We start from the raw sequence: 14,637 nt of genomic DNA on the forward strand, positions 1-14,637 counted from the left end.
GTCCATCTCTCTAGACACACAAACACATGTATAATTACTTTTTCTCTCTCTCTCTCACACACACACACAGACACACACACACAGACACACACACACACACACAGACACACTCACACACACACACACACACACACACACACACACACACACACACTCACACACACACACACACACACACGTGTTCTTTTCCTGTCACCAGCCGTGTTTTTAAGGGGGGGCCTCATGGAGCACCACATCCCCTCCTCCTTTGACACACCCGTAGCGACAGCCTGGAGGGTGTTCGACATCGTGCAGGGTCTGCAAGAGAGGCAGGGGTGGGGGTTGGGTGGACGTGGGCATTAGGTGGGGAAGGGGGCTTTCACACAGCGTGTCGGGGGACATCAGCGCTCCTGGCATGCCTGGCGACCACACTGAATAATTCAACCTGTCGCCATTCCCTTCCACCTGAGCTGGCCTGTCTCCTGGCATCACCGCTGGGGCAACTCGAGAGCCCCTGAAAGGTCAGGCCCTACCCCAGTGGAGAGCGGGTCCTCAGGGACTGGTGCTCTGCCTCCCATCCTCAGATCTGACAGGCCGGGGCCTCTCGCCTTAAAGGGCGCCTTCAAGCCCAAGTATTCAGTGGCGAACGCCTTCAACGCCATTCGTAGAGCTAAGTGCCTTCCCTGGTCCAAACGCTGATCTGTATTTACAGCTTTCATGGCAAATCAATTGGTCCAATTTTCATTTTTGTGTGAGTGTGTGTGTGCTTGGGGGGATTCAGAGACATGGCTGGATTGAACAGTGAGCACCGCTTTTCTTTGATTTATTGGGGAGCTTGGAGAGACCTGCCGGGTCAGACCCACTTTGCTGTGTGATTCGGAGAACGTTGGCTTAAGCTCACTCGCTTGGAGAGACAGCAGAGAGACTGAAGCAGGATATTACAGTGAACATGCACGATACCAGTGGATGCATTCATCAGCACTTGACTTGTATTGACTGAAATTAAAGAGTTCTGGGCAGGGCAAACTGCAGGGGTGCACAGGCATTGTACAGGGCCAGAGCCAGTGGATAATGGATTTGGTACTTTTAAACTGGGGAGGACAGTGCAGAAAATTAAATAAATGGATTGCTATGAAGCTAAGACCTGTAATGTATCGATCTCGATACACCATACAAATGATCATATGAGTATCGTGTATCGAGTTTAATGGACTGCGAACCTGGTGGAGCACTCAAGACTTCTACAAAGAATTCACAGCTTCAAGGACAGGGCAATAAAATATCTGCCTTATAAATGCTTTAAAGACTTTTATTTAAATGCTCTCTCTCCATTAAACATAATATCATAACCTAGTGATTAAAACACATTCAGTCCTTATTCAAATAAAATAATACACCTGGGAAGCACAACACAGTAAATCTTGCACCCCAAAATACAACAGTGTCAATTTCAAAGGAACGTTTAAGAAAGCCTGTTCTCTGACAGTATGTGTAAAGCATTGGAGCTCTCCTGAGACCCCAGCACCAGTGCTGTGAGGAACTTGGGCTTCAGTCAGGTACTCCAGACCTGTGCCAATGCTTTCTCCCACAGGTGAGCCCTGGACCCCACACCGCACTCGGCCCCACCCCCAACACTCACGGCACCTCACTCTCTCCCCACCAGCAATAAGACAGCACGCTAACATGTTCGTAGGTTATCAAACACAAGCCGCCCTTAATGATGCCAAAAAAAAAAACAAAAGCAAAATGTTGGAGTTGGGTGAAGAGAAAACGTGCAACCACTGGGACCACTTCATTACGTTTAAGTAATGACTCACGGGCAGGTGAATATGCCACCTTTGTTCACCTACATGCATCTGTGCTGTGATGTGAAGGATGTAACTTGTTTTTCGGGTTCAGAGAGATTTCCCTGTAGTCCGCTTGCTCCCAGCGCGTCCTCTAATTAGCATCATTTCTGGTGAACTGCAGCTCGTGCCTGGTGAAAGGTTCTTCTCGACCTGCTCCTGTCCGGACACCCCTGTAGACGGGGCTGTGAAAAAGCGAGTGACAATGTCAGGTCAGTGACACGTGCCGGGCCCGTCGTCCCACACAAAATCCCCGTGCCCTGATTCAAAATGTCACTGGTGAAATATTCATCACGAAAGAGAAGCCCTCTCTCAAGTGGCCTTGGGCTGATCAGACACGGGGACAAAAACTTTCCTGTAAAACATTTCAAATCTCATCTATATATGATGTCATCAGGGTGTAATTATAAATGAAATCAATTTGATAGATAAGTTATAAATTGCCATAGTAAGTAATATTATAATGTAATTTACTTATGGTCGCAGTTATCTGTATACTTTATCTTGGACCGCACAAATGAGCTGTTTGAGGTGTGTAATGAACTCAACTTTCCGAGATGCTCCATCCCTGTTCTCAGCTTCTCTGCCTGGTTTTACTAAATGCTACTAAAGTTCAGACTGATGAATGAATAAATGAATGAATAAATGATAAATAAATATGCACTTCAATGGACAAATTAAAGGGCATTACGTGATTGTGTATTAGTAACTAGAGGAAGAGTCCAGGGCAGGGTAACACATAACCTGTGGGATCATCTCATATACCAGCCCACAAGGTATGTGATGAATGAGCTACGCTGTATCACTTTGATCTCTGATCAGTCACTAATGTAAACACAGCCCCAGAGGTCAGAAAGGTCAGTGTCAATGCCTTTTCCGCAGTCAGAGGGTTGCATGCCCCCAACCGCTAAGTAATGGAGGTCCGCAGAGTGCAGTCCACTCAGACGGGGGGAAGGAGGCGGATGGATGGATGAAAGCCCATCTTCATTATCACTCAATATCACACCCAGCGGGTCATTCGCACATAATTACCTGGGGCTCTGCATCGAGACTCTGTAAAGAAGAAGAGAGAGTTAATTCACTAACATTCTCCCAGACTGAAAGTGTATAATTATTGCGAATGCAGGATACATGTGCCGTGTGAAAAAGACATGATACAAGTAAGAGTTAGTTCTGCTCGCGGCCTAAAATGATTACATCTCCATTGTAAATGAAATCAGTTCTGAACACGTTTACAGAAGTCAGTGGCTCGTGTGATGGCGGCTTCATAAAAGAACTATACGAGAGTCAGCGTAGCAGACTGTGATTGAATCCGAACAAATTTGTTTATGTTCTCAGAAGATTAAGCATGGTGTCTTAGAGTACTAACAGGTGTATATGAACCGTTACCTGAAGAGATGAACAAGAAATAATTACAACAGGAGTTAAAAATCGATGTGGTGTCTATTAACAATGAACTCATTTCTGTTAGCTGATTGATTAATTTGTTGATGACACTAACAAATTAAATTATACAGGTAATATTACAATTTAAACAGGTGAAGAAGGGAATTTTCTCCCTTACATCTTCTTTCAATTAAACTAAGCAAACCCGTGACCTTAAACAGTGTCGCTTCTGATATGTCATTTATTTCAGGCAATTCTCCCTCTACGGATTATGAATTTCACAGTTTCATTGTTTATGCCATTCGGCTCCTGCTTCAGGTATTTGGGATCCTTGGATCACATCAGTCTCCTTCTGGCTGTCTAGTTCTGCCTTGTCTGAAGTCTTAGAGGAGTTTGGCCAGGTCCATGCATATACCCTCTCTGTGCAAACCCACAGGTTCCCCTTAATTATGCGGTGCCATCAGTATTATCTTGTAAATAAAAGTTTTACAGAGGATGGATGTCAAGAATTCGGAAGAATAAAAAGGAAGCTTTTGTTTTTTGGGGGATTTCTTTCACTGAAAATTCATGAAAAATCATGAAACTTGTTGCATGTTTCTGAGGAGACACAGAAATCTAAATAAATGTCAGAAAAAACATACTTGTTTAATATAGAAGACTTTATTTAACTAGTTTACCACAGCCTTGGTACAAACTACCTTAGTGCATGCTTCAGAACTGATAAGAGTTCAGTCATACCATTAGGAAAAAAAAAATTACTGATTCACGTCACATTCAAAATCTTACTTCAAATAATTGCTTATGATCTAATCATTCATAATTCAATTTTCTTTGATCTTTCCACAATACCTTATGGATCCATAAATATGGCTGAGTTCCAGTAATATTCAGAAAGGAGCAGTTAAACATGTGGTACAGACCCCTTTGGTTCTGAGCCCGGTTAGGGGCCAAAGAGGGTAATGTAACTGCCCCTTCAATTAAGGACATACCGTGGTAGCGGACCCCTGCGTTCACCCAGCACACAGACTCTCTGGGGCCGGGATTATGAACGGTGCCCTTCACAGCACAAGCCACCATCTGTTTTCATGTCTGTGAGGTACATCTACGCTGCTCAAACGTCTCACATTTAATGCAAAAAAAAAAACAAAAAATGTAGAGACTCAAAACCGAACCCAAGTGCGTCAGAAAGGGACAGGTAAAAGAGCATGCTAGCAGAAGGAAAAGGTCTTATCCAGGGAGATGCTCTGAGATTGATCCCCAGCCTCTGTGGTGTATAATCCTCATACGGGCTGGTGTTCTGCAGCTCTTAGACCCTAGAATAAACTGTGAGGAAGGAGGACTTCACAAGGGATCGTGTTTTAAAATCAATCTATACCTGCATAATTAGAGAGGAAGTGGACGCTCTGTCATCGAATTTCATTCGGAATGGATCGACTGGTTCACGATTTGCTGGGTTTGTTTTAGCGTTTGCAGTTTTTTTTTTTTTGAAAACCATTTAAATGCATCCTTAAAACTGGCAAAAAAGATAAATTTTACCATCAGTCACAAAAACTGCAGAAAATTAATCAAAATGGTCAAAGGAGGGGAAAAAAACACGCTGACGTGCAGAAACGGAACAGTAAAAAATGGCTTCCCGTTCGCTGGATCCCAACCCAGCAAGCGGGTCGTATTAGTATAAGCAGAGCAACAATCGCTGAATTATTGATTTCCTCATTAGACTTTTTGTCAGGACCATTTAGCGATGTTAAAAATGAGCCTTCGTTAGAAACTTACAGGAGCGGCACGAGCACCTTTGATTTATAACGTGCGACCTGGTCAGTGGGGGGGGGGGGGTCACATGGCAATGATGTAAAAAAAAAACATCAACACAGTCCTCATGCCGAGAGCAGCATCCATCCACATCAACGCGCTCTCACACATGAATTACACGAACATGCAGCTCATAAATGTGAAGTGCAACAGCTGCTGGGGGTAGCTTCGCACGCTCTCCTCTCAGTCTGTCCGTGGTAGCGTTGTTACTGGAACAAGCAATATGGGACACACCGAGAGATCAATTCCCAGTCATACGGCACCGTGCTTAGGCCAACGGAGGCCTGTTGGAGTCTTCTCATCACACTACAGCATAACACACTAGCTGACGAGAGCTGAGTGTGAAACGGTGCCTGTTCTCCAGATGTGCTTTCCAACGAAAGGCTAACCATTAAGGGGTGGTTTCCAATGAATTCACCATTCGTTGGAAATTGTAAATTTAGGCTCAATCTGGGCCAGAGAAATCTTAATCTTAATATGGGTGTTCAAACTTGTTTTCACAATGATCGAGGAGAAACAGTAGAGATGGACCACTTTGTGGCACACAGAATCAGTCCACTGAACGTAAACACACAGAATCAAAGTCCACTGGATGTAAACAAAGAATAAAAGTTTACTGGACATAAAACACAGAGAATCAAAGTCCACTCAATGTACACACATAAAAACAAAGGCTACTGAACGTAAACAAACAGAATCAAAGTCCACTGAATGTAAACACACAGAATCAAAGTCCACTGAAGCTAAACATAAAATAAAAGTCCACTGGACGTTAAAACACAGAATCAATGTTTGCTGAATATAAATACAAAGAAGCAAAATACACTGGATGTAAAAACAGATTTATTTAAAGGACCGTTAATGTTGCCATTTAGAGTTTGGGTTTCAATCTTCCAAAGCAAATGTACGTGACTTCAAAATAATCTCAGAGTGAAGCCTTTATTCTAGAACGTGTTGCTTGAAGAAAAGAGCATGGCAGTGTGGAGTGACGCTGTAGAGAAACACAGAAACCTCCTCCACAGCTAAGAGCTCATTTGATCATAAGGTTGCAGCATTACAGAGATTAAAATGAGCATGGAGGAGAGGCTGAGCCAAGATGGCAGGCAGGGCCCTCAGTCGATTCCCTCCACTTAACCTAACAAGAGCACCAAAGCGACAAATCAAGCTGATCTTTCTGCTCATTAGGTAATTAGAAGCAACCCATCTCTTCAATCGGATTCCCATCTGTTCCCTTCGCCTACCCTGCTCCACACACGCAGGGGCTGATGGACAGGGTGACAGGTCCGATCTAGAGAACAGACCCCCGCAGCTAAACGGAATCGGATCTTCATACAGAGAGGATCGTAAATCGCTGGAGCCGGGGAAGCAGTTACACATCAGGCCTACAGTATAAGAACATACACGCCGTAACTCACATGTCATAGTGCGCTACGGAGGGCCTGCGGTATAAATGGTGCCAATAAGAAGCTTTTCATCACTGGATGAGCTTGACAGTCTATTCACAGCGTTGAAGTGGTGTTTAATAACGGTAGATGTTTCACAGTGGCATTGTCAACCCGCGGCACCTTGCCTTCCGCCGGCTTGTCCCACGTCCAGGGACAGCAAGTGGCAATCCACCCATTGATTTCTTCCCCTGACACCTAATCTAACCCTCTGTGATCTATGACCTTATTTTCACACTAATTTCTTCTTTATCAAAGGTGATAAATACCGCATTGACATAAGTGCTTCTTTTCTCAACGCTCCAATGCACTGCTTTGTATAACATGACAGCACTGCAAGCAAAGTGAGGGAGAGAGGGAGAGAAGTCAGGGCTAAGAGGGTAAAAGTGAGAGAACCCTGAAGTAAAAGAAAGTCATTATTTGTATTATTTTTTCCTTATTCACTTCCAGTTCTGTAGAGTAAAAATAACTTTAAAAGTGTTTCCATTTAACCACCACCGATGCCTTTACCTCTGTAATAGATACTTTTCAGTTTTTCAGTTAAAGTGCTGAAGTGCTGAAGGTGAACAGCAGTACCTCCCAGCACAGGGAGAGTACTGATGGAGTGTAAAGGACAGTGTAAAGGAGAGAGTAAAGGATAGTGTAAAGGATAGGGTAAAGGATAAAGTATAGTGTAAAAGATAAAGGATAGTGTAAAGGATAGGGTAAAGGATAAAGTATAGTGTGAAAGATAAAGGGTAGTGTAAAGGATAGGGTAAAGGATAAAGTATAGTGTGAAAGATAAAGGATAGTGTAAAGGATAGGGTAAAGGATAAAGTATAGTGTAAAAGATAAAGGATAGTGTAAAGGACAGGGTAAAGGACAGTGTAAAGGAGAGAGTAAAGGGTAGCGTAAAGGATAGGGTAAAAAATAAAGTATAGTGTAAAGGATAATGAAAAGAATACGATAAAGGATAGTGTAAAGGATAAAAGATAGTGTAAAGGTTAGGGTAAAGGATAAAGGATAGGATAAATGATGTGGTAATGAGTAAAGGATAGTGTAAAAGATAGCATAAAGGATAAAGGATAGTGTAAAGTAGAGTGTAAAGGATATAGGATGTGAAAAAGATAAAGGATAGTGTAAAGGATAAAGGATAGTGTAAAGGATAAAGGATAGGATAAAGGATAAAGGATAGTGTAAATAATAGTGTAAAGTATAAATGATACGGTAAAAGGATAGTGTAAAGGATAAAGGTTAAAGGATAGGGTAAAGGATAAAGGATATTGTAAAGGATAGTGTAAAGGATAAAGTATAGTTTAAAGGTTAGTGTAAAGGATAAAGGATAGTGTAAAGGATAAAGGATAGGGTAAATGGTAGTGTAAAGGTTAAAGGATAAAGGATAGTTTAAAGTATAGTGTAAAGGATAGTGTAAAGGATAGTGTAAAGGTTAAAGGATAAAGGATAGTGTAAAGGTTAAAGGATAAAGGATCGTTTAAAGTATAGTGTAAAGGATAGTGTAAAGGTTAAAGGATAAAGGATAGTGTAAAGGTTAAAGGATAAAGGATAGTGAAAGGATAAAGGATCGGGTATAGGATAGGCTCCCTGACAGCTGGCAGCTCAGTAGGAGTCACTGCCTCTGCATGGGGTTACCTCTAGCACAGAGGCTGAGGGGAGTGAGGGGAGTGAGTGGTGTGAGGGGAGCAAGGGTAAGTGGGAGGAGAGGAAGGGAGTGGGGGGGTCGAGGCACTACGAGGGGACACAGGGACAGAGGGATGGAGGGCCTTTACTGGAGATGAGGAACTGCTCTGACTCAGAGCAGGACACACCGAGGTACAAACACACAGTCGGGAAACATGTCGCCTCCTAAGAATCTGGATCTGGAAGAACTGAATTGTCAATGTCACTTACAATTGAGGATCAGAACAGGGGTTCAGTCAGTCTGGCAGTATGTGAAGTTCCTCAGATAGAAGGCATTTACGCAGTGGCTTGTAATAACACATTAACAGTGCACTGTGTGGTAGAGAAGACAGATCAGAAAGGGTCTTTCTGGAGCTGTCTGCACCTGATTTAAAATCCCTGAAGGCACTGGCCCAATCCCACATCACAAGTATAGCTCAGCCTGCGTGACCAACCGTACTATTCAGCAAGGACGTAAACCCTCAAGACTCGCTTCTGTACTGCCACTCAAGTACTGGAGTGAACCTACCCTGGACGTCCACACACTTGAGTCACTTATTGTCAGACTGAAGACACACATCTTCAAAAAGCACCTAACTGCACTTAGTTCACTGATTGGCAGTTGAAGTGATACAATGTTTCAGCATTGCATAGAAATGCCATTGTCTTGCCTGCTCTTTACACATGTAACCTCCACATTATTGGCTGCTATTGCTATCGCATGGTTGGCCACGTGCGGCATCGCAGTATCCAATCAGGAAGTAGTTCCGCTCTTGTATAAACATTTTACCTGGTCCCAGGCCACTGTAAGCTGTCATTTCACATTAACATAGCACATAGCATTAAGGAATTCATTTCTTCCATTTTTATTGAACAACTCAAATTTATGGAGTTTTAGATCACTTAGATAATAATACAAAAATATCTTGTGGCATAAAAGTGCTTCATTACCCATTTTACAGTTGTGCGGAGCAGGCGTAGCACTGCTGTTTAAGCCCTGAACGGAGTGCAAATGTGAGTAGATGGGTGATCCAGCAGCGACAGGGAACAGGGCCACAGGTGAGATCTCAATAAATTACACTCAAAAGTGGTCATTAATTATAGATGATATCCTGGTTAGACCAACGATTTCATCTGAAATGAAAAGCAATGTGCATGCTGGTTGTGCTCGAGGATCCTGCCGAATAGCCTGCGCGCGTGTGCACGCGTGTGTGTGTGTGTGTGTGTGTGTGTGTGTGTCTTTGTACCATGTGTAAGCAGTGGGTCGAACGGACTCTGCTTGTGTATTGGCCTTTTGATGAGTGCTCTCATTATGCTAAACGGGTCTCTCCAGCTCAGCCACCCTACGATTCAGGGAAAGGTTAAATGGGGAATAATTTAGGGGAACACCTCAGGCTGTATGGGTCACCATTAAGTGGTGACTGCGCTCAGTGGTTAACCGCTTCAAAGATAGCCTGGGAGTCTATAAATGCTACTCTTCTGTCATAATACTACTGAAACAAGCAACATGTAATTGAATTTAAGCACGACTGATATAGTGCTAATTAGGATGGCAGGTGCCATTTACGAACAGCGCCTGCACGTTTTTGTAGAACTCTGCTGGGTAAAGTTCTCTGCATACTGACTAAAACACAAATTTCCATGATAAAATAGCCAGTATTCAACACGTAGCCTGCATTATAAAACAACAGCCGATAACCTGAGTAGACATACCTGCATATAAGAACATTTTTCCGTGCAATAGCCACAGAAACTTCACCTGCTAACACCAAGGTGTTATAACACAAGGTGTTATATGTCACAAGACGGAAGTACCAATGCAAGCATGAACTGGACATTCACTTCATCTGTAAGGCCATCACCGCCAGACTTGGGGAAAGTATGCCTCAACCAAACAAAGACCACAGAAAGTCCTTTTATGAACACAACAGAAAATGTGGGGTTTTTTTTACTTTTTCCTCGACCCATCTCCAAGGTAGAGATTAGCCTATAATTACGCAGGAGATCACTGACAAGAGGATGAGTGTACTTTAACAAGGCTTCACATTGCCACTGGCACACTGATCGTCTGCTTTTAATCCTCGACCTCATTATCACCAGCCAGTGCGGCTGCAGCAGTAAATTAATCTATCTGCAAAGTGTCAAATCTTCTCACCTTCTTGCTCCTAATCACCCGAGGTGCAAATAAAGGCAGGGAGCTGGCCTGGATCAGGGCCTGCAGTTTCCATCAAGAAGACCCTCCTGCCTCCCAGTTACAGAGTACGAAGCCTGTATTTGGTCACTCATTAAGAGGGTCAAATATTTACATTTTTTTAAGGTCATCTGGCCGCCACAGTGGAGAGGCTGTTCAACTCTGGGAAGAGAAAGAGTGGAAAGGTCATGGTTTGGTGAAATAAAACTAAATAAATAAACAAACAAATAAATAAATGTTATTAATAGGGAAAAACACAAAGTCTATTAAATGGATGAAACCTTAAGTGCTTGTCAGGTTCAAGACATGGCTTTAATAACTAAACAAATATAGATTTATTAGACGCCAAGAAAACGAATAAAGCATGCAGACTTTATCAGGTAGCCCTGAATCCATGATCGTTGATCATGTTACTGATGTAAATATAGAATTCTTTTCTAAAAAGTACACAAATACTTTAATGGACATTAATTAGAGCAGTTTGTGGAAGCCACTGTCAAAAACATTCACTACGATCAGGCCTCCAAATATCCTTCGCTGTCGGGACATTATGACATATAACCCAGAATTACACTTTTCGTGGACACCTAGATAAATCCTACAGAATCCTACAAAATCCTCAATACCTTCCAAACTACATGAATGCATTATTAATAGAGAGGAAAGTATGTAATAGAGAGATCCTAAAGCCATTCTCTCCTGTGAATTATTTATTAAATTCAAATAACAAATGGTATAATTTTCTTAAAATATCTCAATCATTTTTCAAAGACACAGTGATATGAAACAATATCTTTATGCTCTCCAATGGTGCACTTACAAATGTACTGTTTCCATGGCATATTCAGAAATATCTTTCTTCACCTAAAGAAATGTATGCAAACACGGGCAGGTTTTTATTCTTATCTATCCATCAGGCATTGGTGCTATTATGTTGTCTGCTGCACAATAGACAGGGTGGAGACATATGAATATGTGCGTGTAATTATAATTTGGTTATTAGAAGACCCTCCTGAATGGGCTTGTGTCATCGCTGTGATGGACAAATGATGTTAAACTAGCCAAGCAAATTCAATTACCTCAGCGATTACACCCCCATTGCTAGCCCTGACTTATCGAGACATGAAATGTTAATGGCAGCATAGATACCAAATTTGTTCATCATTAGAAGGTGAACACATTTTGAGCTAATCACAGATGTTACAGCTCAGTCAAGCTCTTTTACTGAGAAATGGATTAGTTAAAGTAGCCCAACATATGTTAGGCTCCTGCACCCCTGGTCCCCACACAACAGAGCACAGGTATCCAACATATATTTGATATAGATCAGAATATAACACTAATGTCTATAACCTTTTCCTGAAATGTCTGTTCATCTTGTGTAAACTCATGTGAAACCATTGACTTACTGGGTATGGGTCTTGGGTATCAAAGGATAATAGTTATAAAAACGTTTCATCACCTATATAATATCATGATTAATATCACATAATATCATGAAAAAACAGTTCACAAAAGTTACAGTTCACTCAAATGCAAGTTTGAATTTTATTCAATTCAATTTAACATAATACAGTTCAATTCCACTTTTATTTCTTTTTAACATTCAGTGCCACAAGGCAGTACCAAAAAAGCCTTACCAAAATCCGGTGTCAACATTAAATCCAGTATCAACACTAAATCCAGTGTCAACATTAAATCCAGTGTCAACATTAAATTCAATGTCAACTCTAAATCCAGTGTCAACATTAAATCCAGTTTAAATGCTAAATCCAGTATCAACATTAAATCCAGTGTCAACATTAAATGTGCACACTAGGCTCTGATCTGGCTAACCAGTGTTTGCTTGGGTATTTGATCCCCTGACACAGTTTTGGAGGGTCTGTAACAACAACCTTAGGGCGCGTAAACGGGACGAACGGAAGCATAGGGGTGGAGTGTGAGCCCGGTGACAGGGAGGTGGAGGTGAGGCCTCCACTCTGAGCAGAGCATGGAGACATGCTGGCACCTCCACAGGTTCCACTGGCAGCCGAGGCAGTGGGAGGAGTTTTGTGTTAAAAAAATAAATTAAAAAAGATGCAGTGGTGGTGTTTTGTGTTAAAAAAACAAAACAAACAAACAACAAACCAGAGCACATGCAAGAAAATAATGTAATGGAGTACACACTGAACCTGCTGTATATGACATAAGACATATATTGTGTGAGATAGAGATACTCACCTGGAATCTTCCTTTATATATGTGCATGTGTGTGTATATATATCTGTACTTTACTACAATTTTCAATCTCTCTCTCTCACTATATATATATATAAAACGTTGTAAATTTATTATACATATATTATTGGTTATGGATGACAACAATAATTTTTTAGATATATATTTTTTTGACCGTGCAAACAAAGGGGGCTGATAAAACAAAACAAAACAAACAAAAGCAAAATAAAAGCAAAAAGCCACAGTAACCCACAACAGCCCCTTCCACCGACAGCCCGTAACAGCCCTGATATATGTTCCGCAGTGCTGAAAAACAGCTCCAGGTCTATGCATATGTATGGGAGTTAACAGACAGGGTGTTTGTGATTCTTCACTGGGGCTGCAGCCAGCGATGATGAGTATTGACACGGGGAGTAAACAGGAGGTACGGCGTCTCCACGCAGGCTAATTAATCAGGCCCACATCGCGGGCATTCACAGCTCCATACCCAACACAGGATGCTCGCGGCTCTTCTGGCAACCACCCATCTCTCGTCCTCTGACCCTCCAGGCTAGAGGTTCAGACGCTGGAGCTGCTAGTCTGGGTGCATATGTGTTTCTGCATACATTATATATGTTGCCAGAGTCATATGAGGGAAAAACAACTGAGATTATGTTCACAGCGAATGTTTTCCATGCAGTCTCCGGCTTAGTAGTTTCAGTCAAACTGAAGAACAAGGAGTCAGGCTGAATGTGGCTGAACTGGAGAACTGTTAATTGCACGTAAGAGAAAGAACAACCAAGAAAGCTGGTTATAAATTATGAGCATGGAAGACTGAGATTAAAAAAATTCGAAATGTGGAAATGTGATACTTTTTCCATTCTTAAGGTTTTCAAAGAAAAGTATGTGTGAGTGAAATGGCAAGTAGAACTAAAAGAAAAAAAAAGTTGAGGGAAAAAAATATCACATTTCCTCAAGAAACTCAAGAAACTCTTCCCCTCTGCCAGCAGCTAAAACAAGCTCTTATGATCAGGGTTTTTTTTCCTCAGCCCCTCGATTGAAACAGCTGCCATGAAGAGAACCCCCTGCCGACCCAGGGCACAAAATTTAGGAGAAAGTGAAAAAAAAATCAATCCCTTTCCTCTCGACGTCTTTGAACGTAGCTGATGGCTGAGTGTGGGGATTCAGGGCGTCCCATCAGGCTCTCTGCTCTCCCACACACAGCGTTCCAGTGACAGCCATTTCTTCAGGACTGCATCTCATTCTTCTTACAAACTGCACAATATGTAAAAACAAGAGAGCAGAGGTATCGTCTCGCACTTTTACTGCAGTCTCAACTCGATGCTGGAAAACAGCCCTCCTTCGGTGCTACGCTCGAGACCCGTCTGAAGAGTCGAGACGCTCTTTGACCAGCTGCGCACTGGAAGTCAGTCTGTTAGGCATCATTCACTGCACATATGGTACTGTCCCTAGTCACTAAGGGGTACCCCACCCCAATAATTACCACTGCAAAACTCTCACGTTCAAATTAATAAACGGACTTGTGTAATGTGCCCTCATAGCTCAACAGTTAGTCCAATTACGGCTTGTCCTGGCAGATGAAGGGCAATGGGTGGCAGACTAATGACTGGAATATGGGTGCAGGGTCATTAGGAAACACACTACATTATCTTAGGAGCTCCTGTGTCATTAGGAAGTGTCCACGGCTCCAGCTACTGATTGAAATGACAACAGTCTCTCTTACAGAAAGAAATCACTCAACTTTGGTATTTAAATGGTACCTAATTACCCAAAATATCGCTCGACAGGATGATCAGTCAACTGAGACAGAACGTATTATGAGGAACGGCTTTGATTTCAGACGTTCTTTTGTAAGACTTGATTTGACATAAAGAGCCTGTACCAGCTAATTTCCACAAAATCCTTTACCACTTTACAGTCTCATAGTGTTTATTTACAGTTTTACATTATCATGTATATATAATATTAGATGCTATTGACAGATTAGAGCAAACATAGCGATGTAGTGAGTTTAATAGATAAACATGAAATTTGAATTCCATAAATAAAGATGTTTATTACACTTTCCTAGTGGTTATCAACATGTTTTGCATGTTGTGCTAGTTGTTTTTCA

At 42.0% G+C, this 14,637-nt stretch overlaps 1 protein-coding gene across 6 annotated transcripts in view; it reads right to left on the reverse strand.

Annotated features, from left to right (window-relative positions):
- Nucleotides 1-10,330: 10,330 nt before the first annotated feature.
- The window catches only part of agmo (alkylglycerol monooxygenase), a 51,702-nt gene continuing 47,395 nt past the window's right edge, over nt 10,331-14,637 (reverse strand). For 2 of the 6 annotated variants that reach the window (XR_004776883.1, XR_004776880.1), the window contains one exon: nt 13,695-13,778. Coding sequence is in view for 1 of the 6 variants with exons in the window: in XM_027025629.2 (XP_026881430.2) it covers nt 13,701-13,778 (78 nt within the window). In the remaining 5 variants the exon portion in view is untranslated. Of the gene's footprint in view, nt 10,470-11,825; nt 13,779-14,637 lie in introns of those variants that run through there. The other 4 variants (XR_004776881.1, XR_004776884.1, XR_004776882.1 and 1 more) reach the window with 4 other exon arrangements.

This window comes from Electrophorus electricus, chromosome 15 (assembly GCF_013358815.1).
Source record: "Electrophorus electricus isolate fEleEle1 chromosome 15, fEleEle1.pri, whole genome shotgun sequence".
In the NCBI taxonomy this organism is placed as follows: domain Eukaryota; kingdom Metazoa; phylum Chordata; class Actinopteri; order Gymnotiformes; family Gymnotidae; genus Electrophorus; species Electrophorus electricus.